The sequence below is a fragment of the Anopheles cruzii genome, chromosome 2 (genome assembly GCF_943734635.1).
Source record: "Anopheles cruzii chromosome 2, idAnoCruzAS_RS32_06, whole genome shotgun sequence".
NCBI lineage: Eukaryota > Metazoa > Arthropoda > Insecta > Diptera > Culicidae > Anopheles > Anopheles cruzii.
Window position 1 is genome coordinate 16,623,675 of NC_069144.1, and position 20,458 is coordinate 16,644,132.

The 20,458-nt window shown below is 46.0% G+C and overlaps 3 protein-coding genes across 3 annotated transcripts; 2 read left to right on the forward strand and 1 right to left on the reverse strand.

Annotated features, from left to right (window-relative positions):
- The first annotated feature begins 2,669 nt into the window (after positions 1-2,669).
- Positions 2,670-5,036, forward strand: LOC128269139 (hexamerin-1.1-like). The gene is made up of 3 exons (XM_053006515.1): positions 2,670-2,794; positions 2,861-2,988; positions 3,062-5,036. Exons 1-3 carry the CDS (start codon positions 2,680-2,682, stop codon positions 4,916-4,918), a joined length of 2,100 nt encoding a protein of 699 aa, XP_052862475.1. The 5' UTR covers positions 2,670-2,679; the 3' UTR covers positions 4,919-5,036.
- An 839-nt stretch (positions 5,037-5,875) lies between these two features.
- LOC128269450 (hexamerin-1.1-like) lies at positions 5,876-8,131 on the forward strand. The gene is made up of 3 exons (XM_053006914.1): positions 5,876-5,994; positions 6,061-6,188; positions 6,262-8,131. Exons 1-3 carry the CDS (start codon positions 5,898-5,900, stop codon positions 8,104-8,106), a joined length of 2,070 nt encoding a protein of 689 aa, XP_052862874.1. The 5' UTR covers positions 5,876-5,897; the 3' UTR covers positions 8,107-8,131.
- Positions 8,132-8,674: 543 nt separating this feature from the next.
- On the reverse strand, positions 8,675-12,213 carry LOC128277021 (probable ATP-dependent RNA helicase DDX46). Its single transcript, XM_053015475.1, has 4 exons — positions 12,191-12,213; positions 11,758-12,126; positions 9,044-11,693; positions 8,675-8,971 (listed from the first exon to the last, which is right to left on the reverse strand). The coding sequence occupies exons 1-4, from the start codon at positions 12,211-12,213 to the stop codon at positions 8,729-8,731; spliced, it is 3,285 nt and encodes a 1,094-aa protein (XP_052871435.1). The 3' UTR covers positions 8,675-8,728.
- Positions 12,214-20,458: the final 8,245 nt, after the last annotated feature.

Consider the following 20,458-nt stretch of genomic DNA (forward strand, 5'->3'; position numbering starts at 1 on the left):
AAAGGGGACACATAAAGAAATTCTTGAAACGATTGAACATTTCTTCAACAACGAGAACGAGATTTGTCGCCAATGTCAACACTCAACACGTTTTCACGATGTTTGCTCAAAATTCAGGTACACGCACAACTTGTGCAAATGATGAGCCTGGCTGGTATAAATACTTCTGCAGACCGTAGACACGAAGTTATCTGTTCGGTAGAATAATGAAGCAATTACTTGGTGCAGTGGTTCTGGCGGTCCTTTGTGGCACTGTGCTTGCCGACAACAGTAAGACGGAGGACACCAGTGACACTGGGATTAAAGCGTCCGGCAGAATTGTTGGTGGATCGGCCGCGAATATCGCGAGTTATCCGTTTGTGTTAGCTTTCAATTTCAAGGACCAGACAGTGTGTACTGCGACCGTAATTTCTAACACACGTGCCCTCACTGCAGCTCACTGCATTGTGACAAATGGAGTGACCGATCCTTCTCAGGTACGAACGGAGACCTAGTTTATTGCTTGTCGATGGTTAACACTTGCCTTTTTACCGACCATGCAGCTAAAGTTGCTTGGAGGTAGTTCGATTAAAAGCAGCTCCTACTCGTTTGGTGTACGCAGCTTCGGCGTTCATATGGCCTACAATCCGGCCACATTCGCGAATGATATAGCATTCGTGGAACCCAGTGTTTCATTTGATAAAGTAAAGGGTGTAATTGCCGCTGGGCGGGCACTAGTCGAGCCCCCAATTGGAAGCAACTGTTTCACGCTTGGATGGGGTTGGACAGATCCGGTGAAGAGAACTTTGTCGGACAAGTTGCTCTTGGCTGACTATACCATAGTGTCTGAGGCGTCTTGTACCAGTATACCAGGATACACAAAAACTGGCACGTGAGTAGCCATTCCATGTCTTTAAAATGGTGGTCGAAATCATGGTAAAGGTAATCTTGTGCTTGCAGGACACTTTGCGGAGCACCCGTGGCGGGCAAAGGAACTGCGTGTAACGGTGATAGCGGTGGACCACTGATTTGTATGGTCAATGGTAAGGGTTTGTTGCACGGAATAGTATCGTGGGGTGATAACAGTTGTAAAGGGGCTTCCGTGTTTGCTAAACTTACTGCTCCCAGTATTGTACCCTTCCTTTCTTAAATTTTGGCAGGTTAAGTATCTGCTCATAAATACATAAATAAATTATGCTCTCCAGCACTACCAGATTCTTCTCGATTTCTGACTAAATTATCGAAACGCCAATCGGTCATCTGAAAGTTGTAGGGCTCATAAGAAACAACCCGCCAAGTTGCAAACAGCAATTTTTGAAGTATGGTGGTGTTTAGAATGAACTATGATTGTGATAAGAATGAACAGTTGAGGTGGTAAGAATATCCCCGCTATCATAGAACTCGATTCGAGTCCTCGAACGTTCATTCCGCTCATTTTGAGTTCATTTTGCTATAGCTTTCTCTTTCTGCCTTCTCTCTTGCTGTATTCTGCTTTCTCTCTTGTTGTGTTCACTCGAACGGTACAATTTCCGTTCGAGATCCATAATAGGGGGGTATAACGGTTGTGCACGATTGCTACTGTCCCACTTATAACATACCGCTTATTAAATTATCAATCACTTCCGATCATAACGTACAAAGATCTGTTAGGAAGTAATTTTGAGTTCGATACACCCACAGATACGAATGATTTTGGGTTTGCTTTTCCTTCCTGATCTCTCTGACATAAAACTATCCCTGGCCGAAACACAGTCAACGATTATGATTACCCGAATGGACTGTTATGTGCTTGGATAAGGCTGGACAGACGAAATAAACATAGCGTTGACTTCTTTGCCAGTAACAGTTAAGTTTCTGTTTTACGTACGAGTACTTCCAATGCAGTTTGTTCAACTCCGTTACCCATAAATTGTTGTCGCCATTGTGCGTAGACTTTCTTATCACTGCAACACATGTTGGTGCGAATTTTGTGTTTCAGGACACACACAAATTGTGTTTAGCGCGAGGCCAAACAACCCCTCCCTCTAAAAACACAACGTTACAGAAAGCAACAGAGATCAACATAGTTTCTGGTCCAGGCGAAAACCCTTTGGAGGTTGTAGCTGGATAGGAAGACTATCATGTTAGATACATGAATTGCATTCTCTAATCTTCGAATGCTTTAGACCCCGATAGATTTAATCTGATGCTTTGCGAAAAGCTGCTTTGATTGTGCAAAATCTGTACACTGATCCAAGCGAGAACATATTTTTGGGAACTTATTTGGACAAATGTTTTTCCTATGAAGATTTTACAATCATCGTTGTGTGCCGTTCAGAGCCGTTGCCGTGTGCCATTTTTCAATACTTTCATAAGAAGTGAACCGCTGTACAGCCAAATCGTTACTCATGCAACGGAACATGCAGTAGTACATTACTGTACAACGATGTTTTAGTTAAATTCAGCACATGACACGATAATCTACGGAATGACATTCGAACAGCGTGTGGCGATGCAAACGTAGCGATTCTTGAGCTTATCAGTGCAAACTTCTAATGCGCCAAACCGCTAGCAATTCAAAGTGTAATGCAACAGCCATGCAATCATTTCATGCCTCCAACAGACGCGGCCACTATCGCCGGCTTATCGCATTAAGAAAATCTATAAATATGAATCGACGCCCCTGGTGGTCCTGCTGCACTTGAGCAAACTCACGCTACAATGAGGAAGACTACTTTTTGGTTGTTGACCATTTTTTGTGCCCTGTTGCCGATTAGTTTTGGCACATACGTACCAACATCGCAAACAAAAGTAAACGGAGTTCCCGTCCAATATGGTAGCTAAGTCAACAGCATGTGTCGCTCGATGGTGTAGACTGGATTGATATGTGGTCTAATTACAGCTGATCAGGAATTTCTTGCAAAACAGAAGTTTTTCTTCGAAATCCTGCGTCATCTTCACCAGCCGATTGCTGTCGATGAGTACTTGCCTCACGCAAAACAATGGATCGTGGACCAGAGCAAATATTTGGTAAGCAAGCGCAAACGTCATCCGACCGGTTGCGGGTTCAGGTGGCTGTACGCAGACGTTTTTGTTTTTACAGAACTTCACGGAAGCGAATGAATTTATGCAATCATTTAAGCAAGGATTTTTGCAAAAAGGAGTCATCTTCACCATCTACAACTATTGGTACGCCAAGCAGACTCTGCAGCTCTATCGCTTCTTTCAAAACGCTATCGACTGGGATACGTACTACAAAAATGTCATTTGGGCCCGGCAGAACACGAACGAAGGAATGTTCCTGTTCGCCCTGACGCTCTCCGTAATGCATCGACCGGATCTGCAGGGCATCGTGCTGCCGGCGATCTACGAGCTTTATCCGCACTACTTCTTCAATGCCGATGTTTTCCAGGACGCAGCGAACCGTCGCGAGCAGGACACCGAGTATGGTTTTGATTCGAAGAAAAGCTACAACGTGGCTCGTTCGAACTACACGGCCACGTTCGCCACGCAGTTCTACGGCGAAGGGACACTGTCGTACTTTACCGAGGATGTTGGTTTAAACGCGTATTACTATTACTTCATGATGGACTACGCGCCGTTTCTGGGCGGTGATGCGCTCGGTCTTAACAAGGATCGCCGGGGAGAGTTGTACTTGTTTATGTATCAGCAGTTACTGGCGCGCTACTACCTTGAACGGCACTCGAACGGACTTGGGCCGATACAGGGGCTAACGTGGGAATCACCTATAGCGACCGGGTACTACCCGATGCTGCGATACTGGAACGGGATACCGTTCCGAGCACGTGAGAATAACTTCCTGTTACGTCCTTACGATCCCGTGAAATTGAACGGTTTGAAGGCCAAAGAAGAGCGGATTCGGCAGGCGATCGATCTGGGTTACGTCATGACACGTGACGGTCAGCGGATGGATTTGCGACAACCGGAAGCCATCGATATCGTGGGTAACCTCGTCAGCGGCAGTGTTGACAGTGTAAACGTGGACTACTACAAGATGATCGAAACAACGTCGCGAATGATTCTAGCGCAGGGGGACTATTATGGATCCGCCAGCGAAGTGTGGCCAGGACCTCTGATGCACTACGAAACATCGATGCGTGACCCAGCATTCTACCAGTTTTATGACCGGCTGCTGAGCTTCTACTGGGACTTTAAGAGCTTCCTGCCACCGTATACAGTCGGCCAGTTGAAGTTCGATGGGGTGGAGCTGCAGAGTGTTGTAGTGGACAAATTGGTCACCTTTTTCGAGCCCTTCGACGTGGACATTAGCAATGGGCTTGCGTTTAACTACGGAGACAATCGGTCTACGTGGAACTTCACCGTGCTGGCGAGGCGTGATCGTCTTAATCACAAACCGTTCAGTTACGTCATGAATGTCAGCTCGCAATCAGCCGGAAAAGGTGTGGTCCGGATGTACATGGGGCCAAGGCTTTTTAACATCAATCAGCTGCAGTACATGAAGAAATTTTTCGTAGAAATGGACCAGTACGTGGTGGATCTGGTTGCAGGGGGCAATGAGATAAAACGAAACACTCGCGACTTCTTCTACGACATTCGCGACCGGACGACCTACTCCGAGCTGTACAAGCGGACCATGCGGGCGTACCGCGGTGAGGATCAGTTCGTGCTCGATATGTCGGAAGTGCACTGCGGGTGGCCAGATCGGTTGCTACTGCCCAAGGGTCATCCCGAAGGGTATCCGATGACCTTCTTTTTCATCATCACCCCGCACTATCCACCGAAGGTGCCTCAGTTTTCAACCTTTAACTTCACGTATAGCTGTGGCACTGGCTCGGGCTCGAAGTACATCGACGCGCTGCCCTTCGGATTTCCGTTTGACCGCGAGATTAACTTCAGTAACTTTCCCACGAAAAATATGCTCTTCACCGACGTGTCGGTGTTTCATGTAAACGGCAACCAGCCGAATGAGTCCCACTGATAGTGCTGTTATGATTAGCGCATCGAACAAACATTATAAGCACTCTGGCAACAAATAATCAAAAATACGGCCCAGTCCGTTCGTCTAAGGTTAAAAAAACAAATAACAATAAACGTAAAAAACATCAGAGACGAATTTTGATAATTTTGTTTTTTATATATAATTGAATACATCTATAAATTTGCATTAAAAATGTCTAAATCCACATTTAGATGAATTGTAAAGTCAAACCCATGTCAGGACAGACAGATATCGAATTTATAGATAACGAGTTTGATTGAAACGTGGCCTGGTTTTTGAATTGGAACGAGTTCTTGTACTTCTACTTCTTTTTTGTACGTTCTACTGCTATTGGTATTGCCATAACTAATTGTGCGCCACATCGTTTAGCATTTACCTTGATTGCACCATTATATCGGATTGTTTATCAAATATATAGAAAAAAATAAAGTGAAACTACTTATTGCAATTTAAGTAGTAACAATGATTTTCTTTTGGCATAAAATAAGAAATATAAGTATTTGTATAGGCGATTCTACAATTACAAATTTATTGTTTGAAATTTAATTATAGAAAAAAAACAAAAAACTAGAACAAACGGCGTTGTTCGTTTGGTGATATTTGAGATCTTTTAACATTGGTTCTCTGCTCAAGGTCATGATTAAAAATGTGCACTGCAGATGCATGATTGCCTAACAACGCTCGGCGAAAATATGTCAGTTAAAGATAGAGTACTACAGGTCAGAGCATATTTTTTGTACAAATAATAGGCTGATTGCACCGACCACTGTTGGCAACAGTAATCAAGGATTTCGATGCCTTTGGGTGTGCACCCTGGGCAACATAATCATTCCATGAATAAGGAGAACAACCAAGACAGTGAAAAATTAGATAAGACACGGGCAAAATTTACATATAAAAACGATCCCAGCAGGATCATCATCACTCACAGCGTGGTGTCCACAAAGGAGAGTAGAAGATGAGACTGACGGTTGCAGCTATCGCCCTTGGCCTGGTCGCCCTGGCCAGCGGTGCTTACTATCCCGCTTCCCAGCCAGTTACCGGTGTCAAGTATGGTAAGTTGCGTCTAACGACTTTAGGCATAGTCCAGTTTAGCTAATGTTTCTTCATCGTTTCTCTAGCCGACAAGGATTTTCTGTTCAAGCAGAAGTTCTTCTTTGAGGTGCTGAGGAATATCCATCTTCCTCTGCAGTACCAGGAATACTTGCCTTACACGCAGAACTACATCACCGAAGAGAGCAAATATGTGGTATGTACTTCGAATGTAGAATGTGTCCAACCCCGCCCAGATTCTGATTCCGTGTTTGCAATATTCATTTTAGAACTTCGCTGAAGTAACCGAGTTCTTCGATTACTATAAGGCAGGATTCTTGGGCAAGGGCGAGCTGTTCACCATCTACAACAACGAGTACATGAAACAAACGTACCTGCTGTTCACGTTCTTGTACAACTCCGTGGACTTTGACACTTTCTACAAGAACGTGATCTGGGCTCGCGAGAATGTGAACGAAGGAATGTTTATTCATGCCGTGACGATGGCCGTGTTCCACCACCCGCAACTGAAGGGCGTTGTCCTCCCAGCCATCTACGAGATCTACCCGTACTACTTCTTCAACACCGACCTCATCCACAGCGTGACTTTCCGCAAGCTGTACGACCAGAAGTTCGGATTCGTTAGCAATGGCAAGTACAACGTTGTGTACTCGAACTATACCGCCGTCTACCCAGTGGAATACTATGGCGAGGACAAGCTGTCGTACTTCACGGAGGACTTCGGTTGGAACGCGTACTACTACTACTTCATGATGGACTACCCGTATTTCATCGGTACCGACAAGTTCAACCTGTACAAGGACCGTCGCGGCGAGTTGTCTATGTACATGTACCAACAGCTGATTGCCCGCTACTACCTGGAGCGTCAAGTGAACTTCATGGGACCGATTGAAGAGTTTGATTACCAGTTCCCGCTTAAGACGGGATACTGGTCGAAGCTCAGCTATTTCAACGGAATTCCGTTCTACGTTCGCAACGATTACTACACCATCTCGAAGGACTTCTACTACCAGGTGAACCTACTTAAGGACTACGAAGCTCGTATCCGCCAGGTGATCGATAAGGGATACTACTACCTCGAGGATGGATCCAAGATCGATCTGCGCAAACCAGAGTCGGTGGAATACGTCGGAAACATGGTCTTCGCTAACATTGACAGTGTGGACAAGGATTATTTCGGTTACTTCGAAATCATTGCTCGTCAGCTGTACAGTGGTGGCAAGAAATTCTACAACTACTTCCCGAGCGCTCTGATGCACTTCGAAACCTCGATGCGTGATCCTTTCTTCTACCAGCTGTACAACCGATTCCTGACGTTCTATTATCAGTTCAAGAGCTACCTGAAGCCATACACCTACGAGGAGCTGTATTTCAAGGGAGTCGAGATCAAGAGCGTTGTCTTTGATAAGCTTCTGACTTACTTCGAATACTACGATGCTGATGTAAGCAACGTTATTCCGATCAAGGGATCCAGCGAGAAGTTCTTCGACTTCTCGGTGTTTGCTCGTCAGAAGCGCATCAACCACAAGCCATTCTCTTACACCATGGATGTATACTCCGAGAACGCTGGCAAGGGCGTGGTTCGCGTCTACTATGGCCCGAAATTCTACGACGTCAAGCAGCTCCAGCATCTGAAGAAATATTTCGTTGAAGTCGATCAGTACCTCTACGATTTTGTCGCCGGTAAGAACACCATCGTTCGCAACTCTCGTGATTTCTACTACAGCGTCCGTGACCGCACCACCTACACCGAACTGTACAAGAAGATTATGACCGCGTACAATGGTGGAGAAAAGTTCGCCCTGGACAACTCCGAGGCTCACTGTGGCTTCCCCGACCGGCTGCTGTTGCCTAAGGGTCTGCCAAGTGGCTACGAGATGACGTGGTATTTTATTGTGACCCCGTATTACGCACCGAAGGTGCAGCAGTTCTCGACCTACGATTACTCGTACTCGTGTGGTGTGGGATCTGGCTCGAGGTACATCGACGATCTGCCATTCGGCTATCCGTTCGATCGTGACATCGACTTCAGCTACTTCTTCACCAAGAACATGTACTACAAGGACGTTCTGATCTACCACTCGGATGAATTCAAAGTGAATTCGTCGTACTAATTGAATTTTGCAATGTTCCAGTACAATGATTCCGTTTTATGAGCAATAATAAAGATTGAAGAACAATCAAAGAAGTAGTTTCATTCTGTTAGCCGACAACGTAATGATTTGGTTTTCTCTCATATTCGTGCTTGCTGCTGATCCAATAATTTAACGGATTACACATTACATTACATTACATACGATATGCGATTACACACAGCAAAGCTCGGATAATTTTCAAGCAATTTGAGCCAAACTCAGCTGATGCGAGTTTTGACATGTATCCAACGGGAATTGGATCGGATACGTCACCGGGAAACGGAGGAGTAACGGGAGGCGGGCAGGGGAAATTGAACGAATACGTCACCGGGAAGCCCGATCGTTTGAAAAGTAGGAGTAACGGGAAGCGAAAAGGGAAGCTGATCGGATACGTCACCAAGAAGTCCTCTGAAACGCCTCCCATTCGAGAAATAAGGATGAAATGAGGCGCAGCGACGCGCGCCGGGAACAGCTAGTCAACAATAACGACGAAACCTATTTTGGTTGCTAACATTAGTTGTCCTACAATGTTCTTAAAATGTTCTTTATTAGACAATTCATAAAACCCGCCAAATGCGGCCCGGGTCGAGTGCGTTTTAGCTTAAACCACCTTGTAGCGGGCCTTGTTGATGACATGGTGAGATGATGCCTGCAATTTGAGAAGCTCCTCCTTTATAAGGCGCGTAATTTCTCGCTTTGCTTTCGTCACTGCCAGCTCATTGCAACTCTCGATGGCAAGATAGAGCTTGCGTTCACCATCAGGCGGATTTTTACCAGGTGGAACGTACGTACCACGCACTGTAAGACCAGCTTCGGAGTATTCAGAAATTTGCGCCAGAGCCTCCTATGTTGGTCGATTAACGAATGAAAACAAGGCGTGTTTGAAAATGCTAAGTTTAAAAACCCAATAACCTACCTTCGACGTAACCTTCCAACGGGCCTGTTGCGGGAAGTCGTTAATTTCCAGCTCCTCTTCGTACTTGCGGAACACTTGCTCGTTTGTTTCAGCCACTGGTTCTTCCTCGTCCTTGGGCTGGTAATTGAGCTTATTGTTCAGTTTGGCCGCTAACTGCTCGGCCACCGTTTTCGCTGTGATCAGTTGCTGTGTGTTAGCACCCTTCAGTATTGCTTCCGCCGCCTGCTGCGTGGCAACCTTCGATTCGGCACCGAGTGTCTTCTGGAGGTTGATCTTCGACGCTAACCTTTTAGCAAGCTCGAGCTTGTCAGAGTGCGTCACCGTAGGCACTGGCGCTGGTGCCGAAGCCATGGGTGGCGGATTGTTGGGCTGATCGCGGCCCGAGTTTGCTGCGCTCGGTGCTTCTACCTCCTTCACGATGCGCTTCGTAGCGAACATACTTTCGATCTGTTGATCAATGTCCTGCTCGAGGTCTTCGTCGTCGTCCGAATCTTGCAGTCCCATGGCTGCTTTCTGCATCTTTTTGCGCTCGTTCACTGCGGCTGCTTCCTGTGCGTCAAATTTAAAACCCTTGCCACTGAAGCCGCCGCCTGTGTGTACTTTCTTGCCTTCGGCTTCTTGAGCCGATTTGTACGTGTCCCAGAGCTGACGCAGATCGTCCGGTACGGTGCCACCAGATAGTTCGAGGGCTCGAACGATATCACCCGCGTACCGGCCTTGCTCGTGCGTTAGGAATGTCCACGCGAATCCCCGATTCCCGGCACGTCCCGTTCTACCGCAACGGTGAACGTAGTCTTCGTAGTGATTCGGGCAATCGTAGTTCACCACCAGTATCAGTTGTTTCACGTCCAATCCGCGTGCTGCGACGGAAGTTGCGATTAGCAGCTTCACCCGTCCCTGCTTAAAATCGATCATCGTCGAATCGCGATCGTATTGATCGATTCCTCCATGCAGACTCATGCACGAGTAGGACGCTTTCATGAGATCCTTCAGAAGAATGTCTGCGTTCTCCTGCTTGTCGACGAACACGATAATGCTGCCCTGCTCCTGGTAAAGGCCCAGCAACTCGAGCAACTTGAAAAACTTGGCCTCATCGTCCAGCACGACTACATGCTGTTCAACTTCCTTACAGACGACCGACCGGCCGCCAACCTGCACCTCGATCGGTTTCTTCAAAATACGCCTTGCCAAGGCCTCCATCTGGCGGGGAAAGGTTGCGCTAAACATGACCGTCTGCCGGTCGGGGCGAATGTTGTCAATGATGCGCATTACCTGTGGTTCGAAGCCCATATCGAACATTCGGTCGGCTTCGTCCAGCACAATGTACGTCACACGACGCAAGTTCGTCACGCGCCCCGAGTTTGCCGCCAGCATATCGATCATGCGGCCCGGAGTGCACACAATGATTTCTGCGCCACGTTTCAGTTCAGCAATCTGCTCGGATATGCCGGTTCCTCCGTAAACGCATACCGTGCGGAGATTCAACGATTTCGAGAACTTCTTAATGTCCTTACCAATCTGCATGCACAGTTCGCGTGTTGGTGTCATTATGATCGAGATCGGACCATCGCCATCCTCCAGTGGTGGCTGATCGAGGATGTGTCGGAACATGGGCAGGATGAAGGCAAGCGTTTTGCCGCTGCCCGTTTTGGCGATGCCGATCAGATCGCGCCCGGACATGATGGCCGGAATGGCTTGACACTGGATCGGGGTGGGTTTCTCGAAGCCCAACTTGCGCAGCACTTCATATTCTTTCCGCGAAACGCCACAGTGAGCCCAGGTTTTGATCGGTTTCGGACATCCCTTGCCTTTGACCGCGATTCCCTCCAGTTCCTTCTTGTACGAATCGGTTTCCGTCTGTGTCATGCGCGCAATTTCCGGCACCTCGACGTAGAATGCCTTCCGGAACGGCAAATAGTTGATCCCGGAGTGATCGATCTTGGCCAGCTCTTTCTTTTGTTTGTTTGCCAAGTTCGCAGCTGTATCTTTGATATCTTCCTGCTCCTCCTCCGACGAGTACTCCAGCCCGTCCTGGTTCTGCTCTATAAGTTCTCCCTTCTTGGTTTCCGATTTCTGCTTTGCCACACCGGTGATGATCGTCACGCCACCGCTACTGCCTCCAGACGTTTTTCCGTCCGACTTAGGGAGCGGATTCGTCAGCTTGTTCACCTTGCGCACCTCCTCGTTGACCTCCTTCATGAAGGCATCGAGAGGATCGATCTCTTCCTCCTCCGGCTCCAAATTCTCTCCCGCCTTGTCTTTTCCATCCTCCAGTTCTTCATCTTCTTCGTCGTCCTCAAGGCTCCACTTTTTCGCCGAAAGCCCGGTCGGCGCAACAATGACCGGAAGCGGTTTCTTAATTTCCTGTTCCTTCTTGTTCCGCTCCGCACGCCACCGCTCAATCCGTTCGCGTCGTTTCGTCATCTCCTGCTCCAGGCGCCGCTGTTCTTCTTCCTTATCCATCGGTGCCGCCGGAATTTCGTACACTTCCTCCTTAGGTTTTTCAGCAACTTTCAGCAACGGTTTCTTCTCGTCTGCCAGCTTTTCCACTACCACAACCGTGGGCGGCAGCAAGGGCGGAGGAGCCATCATGCCGGGCGGCATCTGGTCGAACTTGGACTGCTTTCCGCTGCTACTGACGCTCTGTGCACTGAGAAGAGAAAAGATTGTTTAACCATATTTCACGGGATTCGAAACGATCGGTGGGTACTCACTACTTGGTGGCCTGCTCCCGAAGTTTTTCTCGTTCCTTCTCCCGTTCTCGCTTGCGGGCCGCTTCCCTTTCGCGTTCCTTCTCCAGCTCTCGTTCACGCTCTTGTTCACGTTGTTTTTCTCGTTCCTTTTCGCGCTCCTTCTCACGTTCCCACAGTTCCCGTTCGCGATCTCGGTAGTCCTCCCGGTGACGCTCACGCCGTCCACTGCTGCTGTTGCTGCTCGAGGACGAAACGGATGGTACCACCACAACGCTGCCATTGTTGGCCGTTGATCGTGAATTTCCCGATTTGCTGCGATCGTGACCCGCCGACCGTTTCTTCTTACGGTCAGGCGAAGCCGATTTGCTGCGAGACCTTCGTCGATCTTTCCTGCAGGACGTTGAGAATGTCAGTAATGCGGGCAGGATCTATCAATTTTACGCACCAAACTTACCCATTTTCACCTGTCCTTGTCATCCGGCAAAAAGGTTGCAAACGTCCGGCGGAAACGTTAAACAGTGGTGTTTAAGGGCGTGTGTGTGTGTGTGTGTGTGGTAGTAGTCAGTCGATAAGTGGAGAAGCTAAACAACTAAAAGAGGAATGTGTGTGTTGTCACCTGATATAGTAAGCGAAACATCGGGGCTCAAACAAAACAATAGATTGAAAGCGCTTCCAAACAACAACGCTTGTGAACGAAGTCGAAGAAAAACCTTAAGTGATGCCAAAGAAAAAAAATTGACAGCTGTCAGTTCGATAGCCGGTGCTGATGGTTCAAATTCAGGATGATTGGGAAACATATTTTCATTTAACGTTTTAAAAGTCTTAGTTTTCCACATCAATTCAAGGGCGATGTGATATGAAATCCTTCTCTACTTTACTAGTAGTAATTATAATTTTTTTGTTGCATCTAAGTGCTAAACTTCGCGTTATAACGGACAAATTGGTTAGTCAACATAGTCAACCCTGCCGATTGAAGAAGCTGCTGTCAAACGGTGGTCCTCAAAACAAATCCGGATTGATGCGAGTTTGTCGGCTTCGAGCTTGCTTGTGCCCTTAAAACAGTGTTCGTTTATGTATTGCGCCTTTTAATTTCTGTTCGAATTACATGTTTGGTCTATGGCAAAATAAATTGTTCTGCGTCTTGTGTGTTTCACGGAAAGGGTTCTGTTTTCTCGGTTGTATTTTGCGTGCGCAGTAATGATGGATGTGATGTGCGGCAGTGTGTAATAAAAAGTAAACTAGAGTCGGGATGAATCGGTTAAAGTTGAACCCCCTGAAGCTTCCCCCTAACGGACGACGCACGGCGGCGTCCGATGAGAAGGTAAATTTCGGCCGAAGAGCCCCGCGAATGTAGCATTTTGGCCCCACCGGTGGGCTCTCGTTTTGGTTTCAGACACTGCATCGTGCCTGTATGAAGCAATCGCAAGCCATTCGCAATGGGGCCGACCGACCGGGTTGTGTGGCAAAGTAGAGCACGGTTCTATTTTTTGGACCGTTTCGGAATAGTGCGTACGAAACGGAACAGTCACTACCCCGCGGCCGATCGGTGTGGCCACCGTTTGGCGACGAATTTTGCGGACAATCTGTTCGTGCCTACCTTCGGTTGCCTGGGCAACGGAAAGTCGATGCTTTGGCGATGCTGCGAATGTGGTACCGACAAATAGAAAGTGGTTCCGGTTCGGCGGATATCGGAAAAATGGGCATCATCCGTTTACTTTTGCATTTCTTTACATGTACGTTGGGGGATAAGCGACTCTTTAATTACCGTCACCTGCGGATGATGCGAAAAAGGAAGAAAAAAGATAGATAAAGGATTAGATAGAAAGCTATTGGTCAGCTACTTTCAGGGTATCATTAACCGCATTTTTATTCTGCATTCCCTTCGGCAACACACATCGTATACACGCCAGTCTGTCCAGTCTGGTAAGCGGCCAACGGTCGTGGATGGTACGCAGCATTTAAAATTTATCGATCATCACACTCTGACTGACACGGATCGGAAGAATGCCACAAGAAATGCCGACAATCGTGTGTGGAGCGATCAAAAAACCTATCAACCCGAAGGAAACCTCGATCGTCTACAGATGTGACTGCGAATGGGAGCAAACACATTGGAAACAAACATACTTCGAATGCTTTGTACTCGAAACATCACTTGGGGCTACCCGCAATCAGAGTTTTTACATTTCCTCATCAAGCGGTGAACCTGTTTAATTCGTTCCCTCCTTAGCATGGATATTCAATACGAAATCGGCTTGGACCGGGAATAGGCGATGCGGTCGAAAACTGCCCATCGCATGCGGGGCACAGCCAGCCTCGACAGTCGGGTGTGACGATCGTTGCGCACCGCTTCGTGGGACGCGCGACCATCTCCATTAGAAAAGCATTTGTTACCCACCGTGAGGATCGTTGGGTGACTGTTTGGTGTGTGATTAATGAAACCGATCCGGTCCATCGGTTGGCTGGCTGGCTGGCTGGCTGACGACGCTGTCGGTTCTGTCTGGTTCGCTTTTAATTTTTGTCAAAAAGCACGCCCCCCCCCCCCCCCCCCCAACGGGGGGGGGGGGGGGGGGAGTGGGTGGGAAAGCGTAACGAGCATATCATGCTCCGAGCGTATGCGGTTCTAATGGGCCACAAAATAGTGCCGCCAGCTGGAAATGCGATTCAACCGCGAGACGGGCATCATCATCTACTGCGGTGCGGTGTCTGGTGTGTATAAATAGGCGCAACCCTGCGACGACATCGTTCCGCGCGGTTTTTCGTGCCACTGGCTGGAGGTGGACTGCCGGGAGGAGGAATGCAAGTGTCCCTCAAGAAGGACACACCACCTCGTCGTTACCGTTGGTAAGATAAAGTATGGCCACAGTCGCTCTGGTGGACGCTTGATCGATTCGAAGAATTCCTAATGGAAGATTAATAGCTTCGGCCGGCGGCGGCATATTTTCTTGTTTGTGGCTTCGGTTGGGCAAGCGGTGGGCGTCTGTTTTGGGGGGAAAATTAAAGATCTACACTTCCGACGCTGATCGCTACCTCTCAAGTTGATCGTATTTATGAAGTGGCGATAAAAATAAATGGCTTGCAGTGACGGGGGAGATCATTTTCATTCATCAAACGAAGCGTGGCGCACAGTGGCACTACACTTGTGGGCCGTAAAGGTAGGCACAGTCGGAAGCTGGGACACCATCAGGATTTTGGTTGGTACTCGCAAAAAACTGTTTTAAATTTCATGCTTTTCGTGGTTTCCATTCACTTTCCCCATATGGTTTCTTTTAAGTAACTAATTTTACTACCGTTTCTGGCTTAACGCACCGCGATATTTCCTTCTCTATGTTGAATAGCGAACGATGATTAAACAGCCTGTGGCTCGTAACGGCCCAGCTTCTCGACTCGGCTCGTGACTCGTGTCCTAAGTGGCACATGGCTTGAAGCAGATCGACAACAAGAAGCAAATAAATAACAAAAAAAACCTCAAACAAACAACCGACGTGTTTTCAATTCGGCGCAACACGGTGCGTTCGGTGGCCGATGGCAATCGCGCTCCATCGAGAAACCCGACCGCGCGATACACACGCGCCGAGATTCCCGATTCTGATTCTCCGTCCGTCTGCTCAGTTTGGCGGCGAATTTCGTGAAGAAAACAGCCCCGAGTGGTCTTCGCACGTGTGCACGTTCCGCCGGGTGAGTCACACCCCGGGTCGCCCCGGATTTCGGTCGATTAATTGCTTCCGCGTGATCGGTGGCTTTCGGTGGGTGTTGACAAATTGTGTCCTCAAGTGCCGGATGGAGCTGATTCCGTTCTTCAAAGGGGCTCAAAACAACCATGCAACTGTGTTGTGTGCTGGGTGGTGCCCCGACCAGGGACAAGTAACAGTTCCCTTATGCAACAGATACGAAGTAGCGCACCCAGAGAACCGACGAATAAACGTTAACCATTCCGTCGCTTGCATTCGCCGATTGCGGTGCGCGGTGCAGCATGTCGGTTCAAAGCCCCTAACGTAGGCTCTCTCGGGTGTACCTGTACGATTTGAGATACGACGAGTTCTAAATTTAACTAAGGTTCTCGGGGGCAGAGTGTGTTTAAAGTTAGTGTTTGTTTGCGAAAAACAAAACACGAAAATACGCGCCTTGAAAGTGTAACAGCCGCCGGAAAACGGTCCTGCACGTAGAGGCTCGACCCACGATGCTCTCTCTCTCTCTCTCTGTGTGGTGGAATGCGCGCTTTTTTCAGTTGTGGCGCTTCGGACCGGTAGTGGAAACACGTGTAGGGCAATGTGTTGTTGAAGTTTGTTTTTGCTTCGGTTTAAAGTTTTCGTGTTCCGTCGCGGAGATCCGATTACACCCAACAGCGAGTTGGATTGCTAACATGGCCAACATAAGGCTTTTCGATTTTACACGTGTTTGTGGTGAAGTTTCTTCAGTTTGTTAGGGGCAGCCCGTTTTTTGCTCAAATTGTGCGAATCGTTGTAAAGACAGTCTATCTCTACTAATGAGCCAATTATCATCGATTAGGCCGCCGAATTGGTATCGTATTCTGCCCTTCGTTTTCATCCTGGTACCCTTCAGGTCCCTGCACCGGAAAGGCAGTGAATGAAGAGCACTAAGTTGGAAAGGGATTTGTCTTTGTTTCACGATCGTGCGGGCGAGCGAGCGGTCCATCGATTTAACAAACCCTGGACCCGGAGCCGAGGATGAAAAATCGCCACCGCTTGTCCGCGGGAAGTTCGTTTAGTGGCCCAATCGAAACGAGGCCACAGTGGAGGAATCCAACAGTTGAGGCACGCGAATCGCAAAAGTTAACAAAGTAAAGGTTAAACGCGTTGTAAGGATAATGGCCTTCGGGAGGAGAACGGGTGCCTTGTCCGGATTGCATGATATCAACCCGCCGGTTGATGACAGGTGTGGTGTGTGTTTTGGGTTTTATGGGGATTTTTGGATGGTAAATGTGGCTTTTCGATTTGTGGACGGAACGCAGTAAAGAGAGTTGCTCTTGTGAGCCAAATTTAGGGGCCTTAAATAAGTTGCAAGTTATGACCCGATTGTTTCTTTCGCTGGTTGCTGAATTGGTGTCCCTCAGAGTAATAAAAAGATTAATAGGATTACGAACAGACAATTCGAAGTTTTATTTATAAATCATGTAATGGGTAACAATGCATCCAAAACCGGCGGATGAGTGTAACATATTTTAGAAACAGTAATGATCAATAATAATAATAAGTTAACTAGTCGTATAAACTACATATCGATTCCAAATAACGGAAACAGAACGAACAAAAGCTTAACAACATTAATTAACACTTACTCGTCTTATTTATCTTATCTTATCGTTGTTTTTTCTCATCGATTCGAAAAATTCTATTTCGGCATCCGGCTCAGCTTCTGGCCAGCACGGGTAGTGAAGTTGGTATGCGTTTCCCAGGATCGAAAATCATGAAGCTTAAGCAGCCTCCGTGCGAAAGATGGGCTAGAACGTAAAAGGTGACCATATAGATGATTTGCACCGGGATTTTATAGATTTTCTCCAGATAGTTCTTTACATCGAAAAACTGAACGCTGAAAATCTCCGTCAGCAAAACACTCGCCAGTCAGTCGAAAACCAAGGAATCGAGCTTCCTCAATCGAGCCGAATTCGACACCGAAGGAAAGCAGCAATGGAGGAGGAGGTAGCGGCAGTTTAGTGCAGGACTCGCCCAACGTGAACAGCAGCAGCAACAGTAACTCGACGCCAAGCAATACCGTGAAGCATAAATCAAAAAAGCATCGGTAAATTGTATTTTTATGTATTATTTTTTTGGTATTTATTATGCACATTTCTAATAATAGTAATCGTCTTCGCTTCAAAAACCTTATACTTAAAACTAGAATCAAAAGTTAATTTAATTGCTAGTGCAATAGATTTCCAAATATGTTTAAAAATACTCAGGGCTATTTTTTCCCCCATTGTTAATAATTTCCAAGAACATGTCGCCAAAAATTCTTCGTCGAAAAAAATGAGCAATATTTTTCGTACTATTTTCGCTCCTTTTTGCCGCAAGTTAATTATTGTAGTGGCTTCCTTCCAATTATGCAGCATCTGCGACAACCCAGTGGCGCATTCTTTTACGTCTCTAGCTGCCAATTCGAAATCGATCAGCCCTCTATGGTTTTTAATTGGGAAGGCTATTTTTGGGTAGGTTAGGTGGTGGTCTGGCGGGGCGTGTCTGGCGCTTCTATTGGATGATGTTGTTGCATCGCCCATTTCGAGATGCTCTTCCTCGAAGGACCCCCCCTGGTGGAGCATAAATTGCTAGATTAATAAGTGATCATAATATTTATTTTAAACAACAGTTTACCTCGCTGCTCGTGTCTTCCGGCAGGAAGTCAGATGGGGAAAACCACCACTCGTTTTCCGTTTCTTCCAACGTTCCTGTAGTTGAATTGACTCTGAGCTAATAAAAGAAAGAAAAAAATTAATAAAATTATAATGAAAAATAACACAATTTGTTATATTTGATCTTGTCAGCGAAGTCAACTGATATCCGGCTATCTATTGTTATCAACCAGGAACCTATTGATAGAGTAGGAAATGAGGAAGTGGTGGGCATTCTGTACGAATCATTGCTATTAGCTATGCTCCGGAGAGTGGACCCTCCCTTTTAAGTGGGGGACATCATGCATTGTCTAACACTGTAAGGGATGGCGACCGTTGTAAAAGGAGTGAAGCTAGATGCCATGGTTCTGGGGAGTTTGCCCCCATGCCCCCTCTCGCTGATTTTTATAATTTTGTAATTATCGATAGATAAATCCGTCCTTCTCAAACCTATGCAGGGGTAAGAGGTGGGACTTATCATCATTCATCATTATATCTTTTGTTACGCGCCGCGCCCCACAGAAAGAAAAGCTAATTTTTCAACCCCTAATAAAGAGTTTGAAAAAAGGCTAGCGTTTACGTTTACTACTCAATAATTTGTATGTACCTGCATTGGATTGGCTGCTGATTTTTTACGACGGAGCTCTGCTTCTCGTTGGTTTCGCCACAACCGTTTTTGGTATTTTGTTGGTGGAGGTAAGTAATTGTATTGTTCCACAAACGTTTTAAATGTAATGGCATCTTTGTGCCTATATTTTTTTAACGCTTTCATTGATTTATACTGTTTTCGCCAATATGTCTCATCTTTTCCTAATTCAGTTACAAGAAACTGAAATTCCTTTTTTGATTGCCTTTTAGAGAGGATGATATCTTTCAACAATTCAGTTGTTTTTAATAGTCCATCCCTCAAATCGTTGTAATTCTGTTCATGAGTGTATCGGTGCGGCCGTCGTCTTTTCGTATTATCGTTATTCACATTCATCACCACACCAAATTTTAACTTTTTCAGACCAAACGAAAACCACCGACTGAACAAACGCCAACGACCAATGTGAACTATGATCGACCAACCATCGCTACTTTGATTGCTACTTCAAATTAACAAAATAGGTTTTATGATTTTCAAATCTTCCACAATTTTTCAAGCTGAGAACAAAATTAAAAACATTAAACATTAATTATTTAATGCACATTAAAAATTAAGATTTTAATGATATATGGTTTTTTATCATAAAGTTTGTATTTTGCCATTATGTGTGAGACACAATAATCTGATTATTATTTATTTATTTATTTATTTTTAACCGGCTGATTTATTTTAATAAGAGATTATCTGAATTATTATAAGTATACTAGCAGTCGCCTCATTTCATCCATTTTTCTCGATTGAGAGGCGTTTCAGAGAACTTCTTGGTGACTTGGCTTAAATTGCTTGAAAATTATCCGAGCTTTAACCCAGATTTTGTAACAATAACATTATTTTTTATTAACATTAACCCAGATTTTGTATGGGATTGGTTCAGTAGTTTTGGAGAACATGCGGCACAGACGGTGACAAACAACCATTTTTATATATATAGATACCTACCTACGGCGAAAGGGCGATGAATTAGACGCCTAAAATAGGAGAAACAGGACATTTTAAAATTAAAATTAATTTTAAATTTAAATTTTCCCGCAATGTTAAAAAGTAATCCTGGGAAAATAATAATTCAGACAGTGCTGTCAGTTGCTGTAAAATATTGCTGTCAAACGCCGCGTTATGCGTTACGCACGTTACATACGAAATCAAATAAATTCAAAGCGTTCAGTTGGTTTTTGGCCGGTACAAACCATCCACTAAAACTTTATTTTATTCGATATAGAAAATGCACATTTTCATATGTTTGAAATGATGAAAAAGAGAAACATCTGCTCAACTCAAAAAAAGATTGAATAAAGCGGTGAAAAAGTATTTCATACGAGAAGAGAAGAAAATAATCAAAATGATCTCGATAGCCGAGTCACACAAAAGTGTATAGCTTGGCGCAGAAGGTTACGACGGTCAAATAATAAATCCAACACCGCTTCTTCCATCCAGACTTCCGCAATAGGTAGACACTGCACACATAGGTTATACACTTTGTATAACATGTTCAACATCGTACAACTTGCTGGCGTCTCGAATTCGAACCTGTTGAAGAAGTGTGAAAAGATTAGTTAGCTCTCTATTCCGAGCAAGTGCTGGAGACACCTATTGAAGATGCCCATTACCTATCGATGATGCCTACTATTTGCTCCACCACCAACAGTACTTCTCTACACTTTTGTATGCTTGGCGGATGGTACATTTGGTCAACAACGCCCAGAATATCGTCTATCGAACGCATAGTGGTG